This window comes from Neolamprologus brichardi, chromosome 11 (genome assembly GCF_056152115.1).
Source record: "Neolamprologus brichardi isolate AB-2024 chromosome 11, ASM5615211v1, whole genome shotgun sequence".
In the NCBI taxonomy this organism is placed as follows: domain Eukaryota; kingdom Metazoa; phylum Chordata; class Actinopteri; order Cichliformes; family Cichlidae; genus Neolamprologus; species Neolamprologus brichardi.
The window spans coordinates 27,050,458-27,069,553 of NC_142114.1; the positions used below are offsets into that span (position 1 = coordinate 27,050,458).

At 39.6% G+C, this 19,096-nt stretch overlaps 1 protein-coding gene across 1 annotated transcript; it reads right to left on the minus strand.

Annotated features, from left to right (window-relative positions):
- Window positions 1–5,201: 5,201 nt before the first annotated feature.
- Window positions 5,202–11,025, minus strand: LOC148100653 (macrophage mannose receptor 1-like). The gene is made up of 7 exons (XM_087847838.1): window positions 11,008–11,025; window positions 10,323–10,371; window positions 9,488–9,844; window positions 8,804–9,130; window positions 7,928–8,028; window positions 5,318–5,408; window positions 5,202–5,221 (listed from the first exon to the last, which is right to left on the minus strand). Exons 2-7 carry the CDS (start codon window positions 10,354–10,356, stop codon window positions 5,202–5,204), a joined length of 930 nt encoding a protein of 309 aa, XP_087703964.1. The 5' UTR covers window positions 10,357–10,371; window positions 11,008–11,025.
- Between the last annotated feature and the right edge of the window lie 8,071 nt (window positions 11,026–19,096).

Here is a 19,096-nt window from a genome sequence, read left to right on the forward strand (position 1 = left end):
CGTTACAATTACTAACAAGAAAATGCGGTCCGTTACTATTTTTCAACAAACAGAAGGTTGAAGCTGTGTTCAGCTTACCGCATCTTATATCAGTTGTAGCTGACTATGTAAGTAATCTGGACGCTACAGCTTTAAGCAGCTGCGCGCGCTCCCACGGACGGTAATCACGATCACTGTCTAGCACAACACCTGGAGCTAAGGGGCAAAACAATCGCATGAGTGCTGCTGTTTGACTGAGGAAGAATAAAGTAGTTGTGGTAGGCCAATTACATGACCACTTAAAGACAAAGCAAGAAGGTGATATATACCAGTTTTTAAATTGTGTTGATAAGCCACGTAAAACCAGAGTCATGATAAACAATATATATGTGGCGTTTTTACCGTGTTTACTGTCTAAGGACAGCGCTAGCAAGCACTCTCTGCTCATGAGAGAGAAAAAAAAAAACAGGAAGTTTTAGGAGTGATGGCGAGAGAGAGAGAGAGAGAGAGAGAGAGTTTTGAGATGTGAGAGATTTAGCGTGTTTGGAGTGTGTAGTTAATGTGTTGTCTTGTGTAGTTAGTGTGTATTGTTGTGGATAGTTTTGTGTTGTGCGTCAGAACAATTAGGTGACTGCTGTCTCCAAGTAGAAAAAGGAGTGATACACCTGCTGCTGTCAGACCTGCAGGTATCAGGCTGTGATGTTCTCCTTTATAGTGGACAGAAATTATTTTTTTGGAGTGGCACAAATAATTTGTGTGGCATCTTATTGAATGCAGAACAGCTGATGGTTCTGTAAATAGTTTGAAATGGTTATTTTAAAAAGTGTAAAAGGTAAATGGATGCAAATAACTTTGTTTGCAAAACTTGCGCATATGATTTTAAAATTGACAATTTATATTTTTATTTACAGTTATGAAATATGATTCATTAAACATGTTTGTGATTTTAGATCAGTTGTGTTAATACAGTATGTCAAAATGAAAACATAACTGTAAATTCAGACACGTGAAGTTGTGCCGAAAAGAATGATACCAAACAAGACAAAGTAAATAGTTTTTAAAGGTAAAATGTGGAGGGAAAATCAAAAGTAGTTAAAAATGGCAAATTATACCCTGGACTCCAGAGGGTTAAACTTTTTTTTTTTAAAGTAACGCAATAGCTACTTTTCAAGTAATTAATTACTTTAGAATATTGTAACTCAATTACTAACTCAGTTACTTTTTTGAAGTAGTAACTAGTAACTATAATTAATTACTTTTTCAAAGTAACTTGCCCAACACTGCTGAGGACTACCACAACCACACACAAGATCCCAGTTGCAGACTGTGCAAAAATGCCCTTGAGGTAATTCAGCAGATAACAGTGGGGTGGAAGATGTTAGCAAGCAGGACACATGGAACGCCATAACCAGGTCATACTCATACTCAAAACAACTAAAACAAGATAAAATCCTGTGGCACTTGTAACAGTCACAATGGTTTGGTGTCTCTTTAAGTTGTTTAGTTGAGTTAGCCTGGCGAGCTTGTACAATTAGATTTTCCAAAACAAAATGGTTTGAAAATAATAAGATGACACCGCAGTACTGAGAGGAAGTAGAATTTGGGAAAAAAAAAAGAAAAAAAAAAAGGAGAAAAACTTGATAAGCAACAAAAATTGGACTTTGTTATAGTGCAAATATTCAAATCTGTAATTTGAACTTGCTACATATGATAAATGATAAAATGCTATGATGCGTAAAGACTCAAAAGTATTTCCAAAAAGGTTCGTTTTTTAACAAACCCTGGAAATTTTATTTTAAAAATGTATTTCCATGTATTTCCTTTGTATTTCCATGTTTGTGCGACATTCTTTGCACAATCTACACAGACCTCAGTTTACAGGTTGTTGAACCTCTGGGGACATCTGTTTGTGGAGGGCAGTAAGGGAAGAGAAATTGTCTCATGATGTTAGGACCTTCAGCGCAAAAATGGATACCTTTTGAAGGTACTGCATGTAAATGATGAAAGTCTGATGACAAAACACAATTAATAAAATCTCCCAAATTCAAATTTGGAGCTGTTCCAGAAGAGGCTCCTGACAAATGAGGGCTTTGTCTCTCATTCTAGCTTTAAATATCCTGGAAACTACATATAAGCTTGCAGTCTGATTGCATTTATTTGTGTATGCGACTCAACTCTTGAGCGGTCGTGGCCCAAGAGTTGAGAAGTCGCCTTATTATCGGAAGGTTGCTGGTTCGAGCCCTGGCTTGGACAGTCTCAGTTGTTGTATACTTGGGTAAGACACTTCACCCGTTGCCTACTGGTGGTAGTCAGAGGGCCCGGTGGTGCCAGTGTCCGGCAGCCTCACCTATGTCAGTGCGCCCCAGGATGGCTGTGGCTACAATGTAGCTTGCCATCACCAGTGTGTGGATGACTGGATGTGTAAAGCGCTTTGGGGTCCTTAGGGACTAGTAAAGCGCTGTACAAATACAGACCATTTATTTATACGGCAGTAAAAGAAAGTAAAAAAAAAAAGTTGCTTGTTTGTTACAATAAAAATGAGAGTTTGAACTGTAAAGAATTGAATAACAGCAATGAGGTAAATGTGGAAACATCCTTTGTTTTTATTTCACAAGTCAAGCAAGTAGTTTTTTTTTTCTCTACCTGAAGTCTAGTGACCTCACCTGGGAATTAATGTTTACGTTCACCTATATAACTATATGAGTCTAGTTTAGATTGCATGGCTCAAAAACTAATTACATACCTTTATAAATAGGCTGTATTTGTCTTTAGTTTTGACAAATGCAAAGGAATAAATTACAACTAGTAAAAAGAGTGAGCTGACCTAGAGTGAGCACTCCACCCTTTTGGATCCTTATCTGAACTCCCAGTTGAGTAACCAGACCCAAGAACAGATTTTTATAATGTTGTGTTTATTCTGTACTATGTATTTAGTTTTAACAACAACTAAACAACTACTAAAAATTGGTATTGTTACAGAGTGACTTTACTTGTCTTGTGTGAGGGACTAAGCTCATAATACACACATACAGGAGAATTTATTTTCAGATTTCCTAAAATAAATAAGGAAATAAATAAACAATACAACTTAATTTGATAATCCTTTCACAACACAGGTTATAGTATTTAAGAGGGAAAAATAGTGCTTACTAAATGAAAGAGAAAATAAATAGATTCATAGTGGCAAATGTTAGAGGACACTCACAATACAATCCTTGAAATGTTCCTTCTTAGTGTCAAACACATTCCTAATTGTGTAGGTCAGAATTCCCTACAAAGCTGAATACAGTGGCTTGCAAAAGTATTCAGCCCCCTTGAACGTTTCCACATTGTCATATTACAGCCACAAACATGAATCAATTTTATTGGAATTTCATGTGAAAGACCAACACAAAGTGTTGTACACGTGAGAAGTGCAACGAAAATCATACATGATTCCAAACATTTTTTACAAATAAATAACTGAAAAGTGGTGTGTGCGTAATTATTCAGCCCCCTGAGTCAATACTTTGTAGAACCACCTTTTGCTGCAATTACAGCTGCCAGTCTTTTAGGGTCTGTCTCTAGCAGCTTTGCACATCTCGAGACTGAAATCCTTGCCCATTCTTCTTTGCAAAACAGCTCCAGCTCAATCAGATTAGATGGACAGTGTTTGTGAACAGCAGTTTTCAGATCTTGCCACAGATTCTCAATTGGATTTAGATCTGGACTTTGACTGGGCCATTCTAACACATGGATGTGTTTTGTTTTAAACCATTCCATTGTTGCCCTGGCTTTATGTCGTTGTCCTGCTGGAAGGTGAATCTCCACCCCAGTCCCTAGTCTTTTGCAGACTGCAAGAGGTTTTCTTCCAAGATTGGCCTCTATTTGGCTCCATCCATCTTCCCATCAACTCTGACCAGCTTCCCTGTCCCCGCTGAAGAAGAGCATGATGCTGCCACCACCATATTTGACAGTGGGGATGGTGTGTTCAGAGTGATGTGCAGTGTTAGTTTTCCGCCACACTTAACGTTTTGCATTTTGGCCAAAAAGTTCCATTTTGGTCTCATCTGACCAGAGCACCTTCTTCCACATGTTTGCTGTGTCCCCCACATAGCTTGTGGCAAACTGCAAACGGGACTTCTTATGGTTTTCTGTTAACAATGGCTTTCTTCTTGCCACTCTTCCATAAAGGCCAACTTTGTGCAGTGCACGACTAATAGTTGTCCTATGGACAGATTGCCCCACCTGAGCTGTAGATCTCTGCAGCTCATCCAGAGTCACCATGGGCCTCTTGGCTGCATTTCTGATCAGCGCTCTCCTTGTTCGGCCTGTGAGTTTAGGTGGACGGCCTTGTCTTGGTAGGTTTACAGTTGTGCCATACTCCTTCCATTTCTGAATGATCGCTTGAACAGTGCTCCGTGGATGTTCAAGGCTTGGGAAATCTTTTTGTAGCCTAAGCCTGCTTTAAATTTCTCAATAACTTTATCCCTGACCTATCTGGTGTGTTCTTTGGACTTCATGGTGTTGTTGCTCCCAATATTCTCTTAGACAACCTCTGAGGCCGTCACAGAGCAGCTGTATTTGTACTGACATTAGATAACACACAGGTGCACTCCATTTCGTCATTAGCACTCATCAGGCAATGTCTATGGGCAACTGACTGCACTCAGCTCAAAGAGGGCTGAATAATTACGCACACCCCACTTTTCAGTTATTTATTTGTAAAAAAAAATGTTTGGAATCATGTATGATTTTCGTTCCACTTCTCACGTGTACACCACCTTGTATTGGTCTTTCACGTGGAATTCCAATAAAATTGACTCATGTTTGTGGCTGTAATGTGACAAAATGTGGTAAAAGTTCAAGGGGGTCGAGTACTTTTGCAAGCCACTGTAACTGAGTCTCAGTAATCCAATTAACAGACTCATCAGACATGTCTCCTAATGGACAATTTGCAAGCAACTGAGATACACCAGCAGGTTTAACAAAACAGCATTATTTGAATAAAATGGATCCCTAATGTATTGCAATGTCACACATGTGGTGTCAAATATACTACCTTTAAATACAAAACTGAAATGAGAAAAGTTGAATGTTTACAATTCAGACTTAATGCACACAAAACATGCCGTTTTATACCTAGACTAATATAATTAACTAATAACAAATTTAAAGAGTGTACAATTTAAAGTGATCCTTTGAAAGAACAGTGTTGTAGCACAGTCCTCTGGAAGTCAATTTCACACGTTCAAACAAGCATCTGAAATGAGATAAAACCACTTAAATATTCAGAGAAAACTCATTCTGTGTGTGTGTGTGTGTGTGTGTGTGTGTGTGTGTGTGTGTGTGTGTGTACCATCAAGTTTCTTCCTGCTGTTCTGCACAGGCTTTTTTGTCCATGTCAGTTTGAAGTCAGTCACACCCTGCTTAGCGAGTGTTGCTTGCAGCTAAATAAGAAGAAAGAGGATGAATTATGTTAGATACCCTTACTGTAAGTCACCTCTGAAATACGTGATTTCAGAAGTGGAGAAATTCCCCATGCTATGCGATTTTTTAAACTATCATTGACAGTTAGAAAGGGTCCTAGCTGAATCTTAGTAAAATAAGCACAATAAAATGAGTAAACATTTTTTGTTTTTTTTTCCCTAGAAAAATAATATTATTTTAACTACAACCTGAGGAAGACTTGAAACAAACAAAGTCTCACATCAAAAGACATGAGTTTGTCTTATTTAACCTCTTAACACCCAAACTCTTCCATGACATGCATTTTTTAATTTCTCTTTGATATTTGGGCATGTTGGGACCTACTGAAAGTAAAAAAAATAATTTCCAGATTTTATTTTTTTAACTGTTTTTTGTTTCTGAGAAAAAATTAGATCCACATATGAGGACATATGTTTAAAATTTCGATAGAACAGTGGCACTATGATGTCCTCGTAAGTGGATATCAGGTCCTTGTAGAGCAGAATTTATAATTTTGGGTCAGACATCCCAAAATGTGATGTCCACATATGTGGACGCCAGGTCCTAGGAGGGTAATTGTCTATCTGATAGACTCCAATTTCCAGTGTCATTGCTACACAGCTTGATCTATCCATAAACCAGACTTTGCCCAATTAGTGAAATGTCTTAAAGATATAACGGTGTGGATGATTTCTTCTAAATTCAGATAAAACTTTTACCTAAAAATCTTATATAGAATAATATAGATATATAATATAGAATCTACCAGGTGCTTACTCTGTATGGCATCACTTTCTGTGTCACAGAAAGATTAATAAGACTAATTTTAAAACTTGCTGGGCTGCGCCATGAATTCTGGGATATGGTGGGCCACGAAGGACACACTTGGCCCATCCTTCAAATTCAAGGAAATGAAGGACGCATTTGAAGGAGTCGACAAATTGGCACAGCCTTCGCTGTCTGGCTGTGACTTAATCTGCCTTCAAATGCGGCCTCCGGAGGATGCAGCCGACGTTTTGGGACACAGCTAATGTTCCCTCTAAGTTGCGTGCTGCTGGCACGGTCTCTGCTCAGAAAAAAATCAGCATTGCGCAAAAAGAAAATCTAACCTGAATTGAAATTAAATTTGTAGTAAATACATCAACAATTCTGTTTTGCAGTGTGATTCAGTAAGTGTGGCTGCTCCCGTATGGGATTAGAAAAATGCCACCTTATCCCATAGTCTAGCCAATGATGTGATTCACATTCATACATACGCAGCTAATCAACATCGTTGACAGCCTATGACATCGTCCTTATGTGCCAACACTGGTGTTTTAGCTGGCAAAGCGCCATGGATGATGTGGAGGAAAGCCACATTAATGACAACGTGAACAACCATTGGAGATGTGAGCAGGAAACGCGGAACAATTGACGGAAAAAGTGTGGACTTTATACCAGTTTTTAAATTGTGTCGATAGAAGTTATGATTAAAATATATGCAATGTTTGTTTTTCTTCCTGAATGCTATCGTGTTTATATTCACTGAAATGGTAAAAATGGCGTTTTATAAGGAAAACGCTCGAAAGCACTCTCCGCCTGTGAGCAAAAACAACACCAAAAAACCCTCACCCTTTCCCATTGGTCGAAAAATGTACCATGTCGACCAATCAAAACATGACATTTAGTTGTTTAGGGAGGGGAAAGTTTTAGGAGTGACGGCGGTGTTTTGAGATGTGAGAGATTTGCGAAAGTTAGTGCAAATCTTGTGTAGTTAGTGTGTAGTGTAGTCAATAGTTTTGTTGTGTGTGTCAGAACAATGAGGCGACTGCTGAATGTTACAGGTGTTACAGCAGTGATACATCTGTTGTCAGGCCTGCAGGTATCAGGCTGTTGTTCTCCTTTATCTTTTTATCCCTTTATCTGTTCTGTAAATAGTTTTATGTTTATTTAAAAAAATGCCTTGGCTGAATTTTTAGGTAAACAGTTTCAAAAAACTTTGCACAACTCAGTAACTTTTTTGAAGAAGTAACTATATAATTAATTGCCCAACATCGGTCATTAAATACTGTATTTTGCAGACAGAGTTACAGGACTCTCTCCCAAACCACAGACTCATACTCATAATACAAGTTGTCTTTTCAAAATTGGAGTTCAAGTTATTTTTCACTTCCAAGAGTGTTAACGTACTACACAGGTCATGAAAATGTTTTTTTTAATTTTCATTGTAAGTGGGCTAAAGCAGTTAATTAAAAGTAGTCTAACATAAATGTAAATGTTGAGATTTGATTATTTTAATAAACCATGTAACTTGGATGGATTCAATGCTGGCGTGATCACACTGCACACTTCTGCTGTTGCTCACAGTGGTCCAAGGGACCGCTCAGGGAGTTTGTGTGTTCGCTCAGACACATGAAAAATTAGAGGGAACATTGGACACAACACTGGCTGAGAGAATGGAGAAAGCTCTCTTACTGGTAATAATAATCAAGTGAGGCTAACTTGTTAACACACACTATACCTGTTGCATCAGGGCAGCCTGGTTATCTGGATTTTCCAGGTCGACATCAGTTTGGATATTCATGCTCACCACTGTTTTCTTAGATTTCGTAGATTTGTAAACTACACAAAAACAAAATGTTTCCAAATAAATCATATGGAATTTGACAAGTACTTGGCTTAGAGGAAGTTATTAATAATATATAAGTATATTATTAGATTCAAATAGAATGTCTTAAACATTAACCAAAACCCTGTTAAAATATACAGAACACAGTCACAACATTAAGATGCCATGTTTGGAGAGATGCTATCACTATTAAGTGCACCTCTTTGACCTAAATGAATATCATAGCTTTTATTGTTCTTTTTTTAATATAAATTTGTCAAATTTTCTACTTGTCTTTGTGCAGATAAAGTGACTACATTTTTTTTGGAAATATAAAGCCTAAGATATCTAGGTAATGTTTAGACTTGCTAATGCTGTAGATTTATTAATGGATTGAAATTATTTTTGCAACTAGCATTGATTTAATACACTTTTAAATTTAAAAAAAAAAGCAAATGCTGCAGGTGCACTTTGTTATTTGTATTTTTGTGCTGCTGATGACTTTGTTATTTACATTTTTTAAAATTATTTATGCTTTAACTGCTAAAGAAAAAAATCAAACTAGTTAAAGCCTTAGACTCAGCCTTCAGCAGATAGAGAATGTCACATGACCATCTTTGCCATTTATCAGGGGCAGAAAACAAGCAAACAGGCAAAAATATTTCTAGAATTAAACAAAGAAGTATATTGTCTTCATTATATCTTGATTAGTGCCCAAGAAATATTTTCTGGTCATACCATCTCTGGAAATTCACTTGAGTGTTAAAACTAGGGAAATGTCATTCATACCTCCATAGCAGAAGAAAGGATATTGTTGAATGCATGGTTCCGTGGTCCAAGTTCCATCTTCCACCAATATAGCAGCGCAATTAAACTCATTGTTAGGTTGTCCTGTTTTCCAGTTCATGAATGTGCTGATTTGTTGAGTTTCTGACCAAACCCAGACTGGAGAAAAACTAAGGCCAATCCACAGTGGTGGATATTTTTCCACAACTGTGCTGACTTCATCAAATGTTTCCACATCAGGGATTTGTGCCAGAGTTGAATTTTTGTTTTCACAGCTGATTTTGGCGTCATTCCAAGTCACATATGTCCTATTAACAATGTACTTGCTGCCTGTTAAAGAAACAGAAGTTATAGATTCCATTAGTAATATTATACCTCTATTAATGATTTCATTTATGTTTTGAAAAATAGGCTATGCAGAAAAAAGCTGTGATTTAAATACACCATATAAATCATATCGTACTGCATATATATATTCTTCATATTTTCTTAATATTTATACTGAGTAGGTCAGGTTTGAGCTTCACTTGGAGACTTATTCCAGTCTCAAACTAGAATATTTAAAAGTTGTATTTTTATGTTTATTATTTATTTCATGTTTTGAACCTCATTCTGCTAAATTAGTACCAAGGGTCAATTTAATCTACAGGAGTAAAACCTTACAACAAAGGATCTTTTTATACCTACCGTCAAAACAAACGAAGCCAAGCTTTTCTGTACATCTTGCACTATACCATTCTACCTCATCTGTGAATACACAATATCCAGGGCCAGTGTAGAATGGCTCGTCAAGGCTCCAGCTATAATATGTGGGTGGTCGTCCATCCAGCCAGGCCCAACCTACGGCTATATGAAGTCCGATCCAGGCTTTGCCTGTGTATACCCCGGCTGGAGTGTTCACCAGTGCAGTGTTGTTCTCTGGATAAGTAATTTGGGCAAGTCCAAGGTACTCCTTGATGCAGTAAGCATTGGCCTCATCCCAGGTCATATTCTCATTCACAAAGTAATAGAAGTTTGGAAAGGAAGCAGTGGGGACACAGAATGCTGAAGAAGGAAATGGATTTTTATTTGAGATTTTACTAAGAAATACTGTTTATTTATTCAAAATGCTTGTATGCTTTGAGTTCTATAGAATTTTACTTTCTGCAGTAAAAGAATTCCTTAAATAAGATTTCCTCAGTAGATCAGTGATGGTTCGACTTATTAATGTGTGGACAGAAACCACTTTTCATTTGTACCTATGTCAGTGAATCTGAAAATTTCTAAACTGATAGTCACCCAGATTCCAGATTAATTTAGTTAATTTGTTACTTTTATTTAATTTAATTATATATGCATTTTTGTTGGAGTAAAGTCATAATGCTGGAGCAACAGCTCACCCTCAAATATGAATTAATAAAACATATTTTGGTCAGTTATTACCTCTCTTTTAAAAAATTCAAGGTAGAAACAATTTATATATGAAAAAAACAGTGAATTATTATATGCTGAATGAGAAATTACCAAACTGCTGGAATCTTACCTGAAAGCAGGAGAAGGACTAGAAACACATCCATGATCACTCTGATTAACTGTGGAGGAAAAAAAAGATTGTGTCATATCTGATTCAGCACAATGAATACACTGAAAGCTATAATAAATATAGAGCATTTTGTTAGAATGACATTGGTTAAAAAGTGATTAGAAAGGACAGTACATCAAAATGTTTCCTCTATATATATATATATATATATATATATATACATATTTACATATATACATATACATATATATATATATATATATATATACATATATATACATATATACATATACATATATATACATATACATATATATACATATATATGTATACATATACATATATATATATATATACACATATATATATATATATACATATAAATATATATATACACACATATATATATATATACACATATATATATATATATATACATATACATATATATATACATATACATATATATATATATACATATATATACATATATATATACATATATATATATATATACATATATATACATATACATATATATATACATATATATATATATATATATATATATATATATATATATATATACATACATACATACATACATAGAGAGAGACAGACAGACAGATAATATAAGAACTTATATGAAAGTTGTATATATGTAGATAGATAGATAAAAACTTACCACACTTCTTGAGTTACCAAACACACACAGCTGCTCGTCACTGTGTGTTCTTTTCTCTTTGAGGTTGCTTTTATAATATGATGCAAATAAGTGGAAAGTTTAAAGTTAACTTGTGACACACCCTTGATGACACTGTGAGGTTTTCTCGTGACGGTCCCATATAAACTGTGCTAACCTTAGAGCTTACAACTCCTTACAACTTCCATGATTTCTTATGAAATAATTATCTAGGTGGTTCATCATGTTGTTTATGAAGGCCCAACAGCGGCTGCCCTTCCTGAGGGTCCTCAGAAGGTACAAGCTGAACTCCAACCTGCTGCTGACCTTCTACCACTCATCCATTGAGAGCCTGCTAACTTAGTACACACACCCCATTTTTCCCATTTCCTCTATGAATCACTACTGTGCAATACCTAATTCTATGTGAAATTACATAACGCTATTTATTACATATTACTTTTTAAAACTGGCTTGCATATTTGTACATTTTATATATTTTTCCTCTGCGCTATACAAATACAGGCCATTTACCATTTTTTACCATTTAATACTGTCAATATGTGTATAGTGCTGCAGAACTGTGCTCTGTATCTCATTGTACAACTGTATAGTGACAATAGAGGCATTCTATCTTCTATTCATATCTATTAAGATATGTGTTCAAAGCACAATGTGACACCAACATAAGTCACATTTTGTGTTTATATTGAGTTTTACCAAAGTAAATTACATCAGTGGTAAACTTACATTGTAATTTTTTCATTGTTTGTTTTTCAGGTCATAAATCAGGTCGATTTTCTTTCCACACGCTGAAAAAACATTTGGGTAAATAGCAGGGTTGTGCTGATGTGCATGCAAACCTCCACTAATGATTCATTCAAATGTTCAGACCACATAATGTCAACCTGTAAAAAATCTATGAAAAATCCATATCACCTTACCGAAGACAATGGCGCTCTTGAGGCAGACATGTTTGCTCGCACCACTCTCGAATGTCGACTTTCTTTTGTTTTTTGTGTTTTCTGTTCTTTTTGCACTCGACAAGTGTTGTGCACTGTTAACATATATGAGACAGGCACTACTAGACATCGGACTACTAGGACTATGCTGAGTATGTGACTGGGTACATCAGCACCTGTGTTGACAATATTGTGCACACCACACAAATCAGAAGGTTCCCCAAGCAGAAGCCCTACATCAACAGTCAAGTACGACCCATGCTGCGTACTCGCTCTCTTGCACTCAGATTAGGCAATGAGACGCAGTACAAAGCCGCGAAGAATCAGAATCAGAAGACTTTATTTATCCCCAAGGGGCAATTAACAAACAACATTGAACATTGAAGATAATAATAAATGCACAGAATATACAGTATATACAGTTTTAAAATTACACAGTTTTAAAATTAAAGTGACTAAAGGTGAATAAATAACTGCAAGTGACTAAAAGTGGATAAAGTGTCAGTAGTGTAAGAAGAGGGTAGTTTATGTTTCTGGTGTGGGAAACGTTCTTATAAGCTGGAGTTAAAAACCAGAGTGGCTTTGGGGACAAAGGTGGCTATCCTTCTCTCAGTCCTGCGGAAAATGCAGCAGAGGCGTCGCCCAGAGGGGAGCCATTGAAATGTGAGAGGGGTCGTTGATGATTTTGGCTGCCTGTCTAAGGGCCTATTGGCTGAAAACCTGTGCCAGAGTTCTGACAGGCAGTCCAATGATTTTAGAGCACACTGATGCAGTGTGCTGCAGTCTCTTCCTGTTCTGAAGGCTGAGGGAGTGAACCAGCAGGTGATGGAGAAAGTCATGATGCTTTCCAGGTAGGCATAGTAAAAAGTCATCATGATGGGTGTGCGGACTCCAAAGGAGTTGAGTTTCCTAAGGAGGTATAGCCGTTGGTGGCTCCCCCTGAGAATCTCCTCTATGTTGGCAGAGAATTTCAGGAGGTTGTCAAAGATGGTTCCCAGGTATTTGTACTCCTCAACTACCTCCACTGGCTTCCTGTTGATGGTGGTGGTGACTGAAGCAGCCAGATCCCTCTGCCTACTGGAGAAGGTCACCATCTCTTTGGTTTTGCTCACGTTCAATTCAAGTTTGGAGCTGTTACACCACTCTACAAACTCCTGCAGAGCAGGCCCATGGTGTTGTAAGGGGCCTGACAGCGGTGACAGCAGAACTGTGTCGTCAGCATATTTAACCTGGTGACAGTTGGGCTGTGTGGATCTGCAGTCATCGGTGTAAAGGATGAAGAGCAGGGGGAGAGCACACAGCCCTGGGGGGGAGCCAGTGGAGGTGGAACGGAGACCGGAAAGAGACTTGTTGACCCGAACTTTCTGAGTCCTGTTGGTCAAAAAGTCCAATATCCACAGGATTAGCTGATCATCCAGGTAAAATCGGGTGGAAAGTTTAGTGGCCAGGATATGAGGCTACAGAGTGTTGAACACTGATGAGAAATCAGCAAACAGAAGTCTGGCGGAGGAATCAGGGAGCTCCAGATGTTTGTGGATGGAGTCCAAGATAAAGATTTTGGCATCATCAACACCTCTGTGTGCATGGTAAGCAAACTGGAGTGGGTCCATCAGGGGGTCAGTTGCTCTTACGATGTGCTGTTTTATGATCTTCTCCATGGCCTGAGTATGGACTAAGGAAAGCCATTACAGCAGCAAAGAGGCAGTACAGAGAGAATCTGGATGGCTTCTATTCTTCTGCTGACCCCAGGCAGATGTGGCAATGCCTGCAGCACATCACAGAGTATAGGGCCACCACCAACATCATCAGCTCTCCAGGTGGTCTGCCAGATGATCTCAATGCGTTTTACACCAACTTTGAGACCCCCCACCCCCCCAACCCCCATACCTCCCAGACCTTCCAGAACCCCTACATCACCTGACCCTCCCCCCGACAGCGGTCTCAATAGACCAAGACACAAGGTCCTGAGGAAGATCAACCCCCGCAAGGCAGCAGACCAGACAACATCCGTGGACGGGCCCATGAAGCTTGTGCTAACAAGCTGGCTGACGTTCTTACCTCCATCTTCAACTTTTCCCTCAGTCAGTGCATCGTTCTCACATGCTTCAAGACCACAACCATCATCCCTCTCTCCAAGAAAAGCCCAGGCACCTGTCTAAATGATTACAGACCAGTTATACTCACTCCAATCATTGCAAAGTGATTTGAGAAAGTGGCGCTGACCTACATTAGGAGAATTATTCCAAACACTCTGGATCCCCAGCAGTATGCCTACCGGCCCAACAGGTCCACATCAGATGCCATCGCTGATGCCCTTCACTATTCCCTCTTCCACCTGGAAAATAATGACACACACACACACTCACACTTCTGTCCTCGAGACGAAGGTTTAGAAGTGTGAAGTCCAGAATGTCCCAACTCAACATCTGTCATGGTCCTGGGTCATTATGACCCAGTGTTTTTAGTTTTCCTGTGGTTTTGTATTTTGTTCCTTATGTTCATTGGATTGTTTGGTTTGGTATTTGGATTCCCCCTGTGTCCATGCTTTTATTGTGGTGTTTGTTCTGGTACCGTGTTCCCGTCCTTTGTGTTCTGTGTTCTCCTCATCCCCTCATGTATTCATCCTTGTTCTCTGCCTCTCTCTCTCTCTGCCTCTTTCTCTGTCTAGTGTGTTGTGTTTAAGGTCCACATCTTGGTGTCAGTATTTTCAGTTTCGTGTCCTCCCCGCTCGGTCATGAGTAATTGTCCTCAACTGTGTTCCCCGTGTGTTCCCACTTCCCTCATTACCTTCTGCGTATTTATGTCAGAGTATCCCTTTGTTCCATGTTGCGTCGTCCCTCTAGGTTGTGTGTGTTCCCCCGTGTCTTCCCAGCGCCTCAGCTTTAGTTTCTCCCAGTACAGTTTTGTTTGACTTCTTATGTTCCTATTAATAAAGACCTGCCTTTTGAGTTTATCCCCGCGTGTCTTGAGCCGTGCATTTGGGTCCTCTCTTGCCTTCACACAGCCGCCGCATGACAACATCTCCTTCTTCCCCATTAGTATCAGACTGAACAGCTGACCTACCTCAACTGCAATTTGCACATCAGGAAACTTTGCACACAAGTTAATTTTACACATTAAGCTTCTTTGTACATCCATCTACCTCAACATCTGCATACCTCACTTGTCTTCACTTACTTATTTTTGTACTTATTCATTTATCTTTCATTATTTTTTATTCTTACTCTTATTTTTATTTATCTCGATATCTTGTCTTATTTTTATCCCTATTTATCTTGTTCCTTTAACCCAGTGGTTTTTTGCTAGCCCCCCCCTTTGTTTTGCTGTTACTGTTAATCTGACTATATGCAGTTTTTACACACTTACATATACACACACAGTAACTGTCCCTCCATTTAGAAAGACAGAGGCGTCATAGTGTAATTATTTTATGTGTAGTGTTTTTTCCTGTGTAATAATATTCAACATTGCTATCAATACATTTTTCAAAAAAATGCCTCTGTGCAAAATGCGTTGAAAAACATAAAAAACTATGCTTTACTGTTTGTCCGTGATTTGGACAGGGGGAACAAATCGTGGCAGGATCAGCCTGATATTATTTGTATCCCACTGTAACTTTACTGTATAAAGAGCAAACATCTCCAAAATGTAGTTAGTCATTACAACAAGTGTTTGTGAACTAAAAATCAAGAATGTGGGATACTGTTTGTCTGTGATTTGAAGAGCCCAGCGCGTGCTCCCGACGCAGGGCAAACTAATTCTGTCGCGGAGACCTACCTCAGCAAAATATGCTTCATCATATTTTCTAGGCTTTGGCTTAGAATGAAGTTGGTTTGGAAACATATTTGGCGATACTTCATCTTCTGCTTTACGTTTCTGTGAACCTCTGCTTTCACCCTTACCTAACTTGGCATTTGTATATGGACAGCAAAGGAAGAATTTCATTGCACAGAGAAATGCTATTTCTTCTGTACACATGACAATAAACAGTTTGAATCTTGAATCAAATATGATAACCTGTCAGGATCCTGGGTCTCCTGACCCAGCGTTTTTAGTTCTTTGTGATTTTTGTATTTTTGTTGAGTACTCTATGGTTTCTATTTTTGATCCCTTGCCCCTCATGTTTCTCTGCCCTCTCTGTTCTGTGTAAAGTCTGTGTTTCTTGGTCTGTGTCTTCGCATGTTTGGAGTTTCTTGTGTTTTCTGTCACTCTGTATTGTGAATTATGTTCTCATGGTTGGTCTTTTGTTACTCCCTAGTGTTCTTGTGTTCCAGGATTTCCCTCTGCGTATTATTTATCATCTCTAGTCTTTTGGTTCTTTGCCTTATGGTTATGTCTCTGTGTTTCTTAGTTGCTCTGTCTCCACCGTGTCAAGTTCGCATCTCAAGTTCGCATCTCTCTTTTTGACTTGTGCAAAAAGGGGGGGAGAACATTATATATAATATATACATTAGATGAATGTGCAGTAGTAGCATATAAACAGCAAGCAGGTCAATTCTGTACATTAAGTGAATTAAATAATAATAGGCAATCTGACTATTTTACAGAATAGACAATATGAAGATATTTAAAATTAAAGGAATTTGAAATGTAAATTGTGCGGGTGGGTTTAGAGTGTCTGGAAGGGAGTCCTGTCTCAGTCACGTGTGTATGTGTATGTGTGCGTGTCTGTGTGTGTGTGTGTGTGATTGCAGAAGTTGGAACAGTTTGTTGCCAGGATGGGACAGGTCCTTCAGTATCTGTGCTGCTCTAGTCCGGCATCTCCTGGTGTAGGTGTCCTGAAGCTGGGGGAGAGCAATCCTGTAGCAGCATTCTGCTGTACGGATCACTCTCTGAAGTGCTTTTTGGTCCTTCACAAAGCTTTTCCCAAACCAGGATGTGATGTTCTGTGTGAGGATGCTCTCCACAGTGCCTGTATAGAAAATCTTGAGGATCTCTGGAGAGACTCTGAACTTCCTCATTTGTCGTAGTTGGTACAGCCGCTTGAGAAGATTTTCTCCCACTGGACCTCCTCAAATTTTAGTTTGATACTCCTGCTCTAAACCTAACCCTATAAGTTGGAGAAGGTGACAACAGACAAATAGTTTTTGATTTGTGTCAGTTAGGATGATCATTTTATTTATTTCCTGATGGACAAAACAATTTAATGAAAACAAAAATTTATACTCTGATTGTCTCAGGTTAGTGTTGGGGTTGAGGTCCTTACCAATGACAACTTAGACCTCAAAAGATTAAACATGACAAATTCCATCATAACCTACAACTGCCAACCAAAAGAAGCATGTAGCTCACTAACATTACAGCTCAACTGAAGGGAAGGCAATAAGCCTCTCATCTTGTATAGATGCAGGGCCAACCCACATTTATCCCATGTAGGCTTCAAATTGTGAGGAAATACACACAGTTACAGCAAGACTGCAGACACAAAACCCCGAGGCTTTCATTATTATATGGTAAATGGCATGTATTTGTATAGCGCTTTACTAGTCCCTGAGGACCCCAAAGCGCTTTACACATCCAGTCATCCACCCATCACACACACATTAACGGTAAGCTACATTGTAGCCACAGCCGCCCTGGGGCACTGACAAAGGCGAGGCTGCCAAACACTAGCGCCACCGGGCCCTCTGACCACCACCAGTAGGCAGCGGGTGAAGTGTCTTGCCCAAGGACACAACGACTCGAACCGACAACCTTCCGATTACAAGGCGAACTCCCAACTCTTGAGCCACGATCACCCCATATATCTGGAGACTTTAATCATGCCACACTGGATTTTACTCTGGCTGCTTTTCACCAGTTTGTGAATTGTCCCACAAGGAGCAACAGGACAATTAACCTACTGTATGCCAATGTGAGAGATGCATACAGAGCCACCCCCTCCCCCCACTAGGGAAGTCAGACCACAACCTGGTTTACCTACAGCCACAATACACACCCCTCGTCCAAAGGCAGCCTGTCACAACACGCTCCATCAGGAGATGGACCCCAGAAAAGGAGGATGCTCTGAGAGACTGCTATGACACCACAGACTGGGATGTGCTTTTGAGCCCACATGGTGAGCACATAGAGGGGGCGACAAACTGTCTGACAGACTACCTCAACTTTTGTGTGGACACGGTCGCCCCTGATAAGACGGTACTGTGTTATCCTAATAACAAACCGTGGGTAACACAGGAAGTCAAAACTGTCCTCAACATGAAAAAGAAGGCTTTCAGGAGCAAAGTGAAGGAGGAGATGAAAGCAACACAGTTTACTACAGAGCCCTCTCCCCACTCTCCTACCTCCCTCGCTTCCCCCCCTTCCTGACACTATGACACCCCCTTCCTCCAACCCATCTCTCAACAGCAGGACATCTCCACCCCCCCCCCCCCCCCTTCCAATCATCTCCCAGTGTCACAGTGGATCAGGTCAGGAGACAACTGAGGAAGCTTCACCCCAGAAAGGCAGCAGGCCCAGACAAGGTGTGTCCAAGGATGCTAAAGGCGTGTGCTGCTGAACTTGGGGAGCCGCTATAACGAGTCTTCAACCTCAGTCTGCAACTGGGGAGAGTGCCCGCCCTATGGAAGACATCCTGCATCATCCCGGTCCCCAAAAGAAACCGGCCCAATGAGCTGAATGACTTCCGACCGGTGGCACTGATGTCACATCTTATGAAGACTCTAGAGCGGCTCTTCCTCAACCTCCTCCAACCACAGGTACAACATGCTCAGGACCCACTACAGTTCGCATACAAGGCGGATGTTGGAGTGGAGGATGTCATCCTGTACCTCCTACATAGAGCCCACTCACACCTGGACAAGGGAAAAGGCACGGTCAGGATCCTGTTTCTTGACTTTTCCAGTACCTTTAATACCATCCGGCCCTGTCTGCTCCAGGAAAAACTGAACAGGATGCAGGTGGACCCCTGCCTGGTCACTTGGATCTCCGACTCCCTCACTGACAGACCACAGTACGTCAGACTGAAGGACATCACATCTGACACTGGTCAGCAGCTTCTCTTCACCCTGTACACCTCTGACTTCTGCTACAACTCTGAATTATGCCATATTCAGAAGTTTGCAGACGACACAGCCATCATGGGGTGTATCTGCGATGATCATGAAGAGGAGTACCGGAGTCTGGTGAGG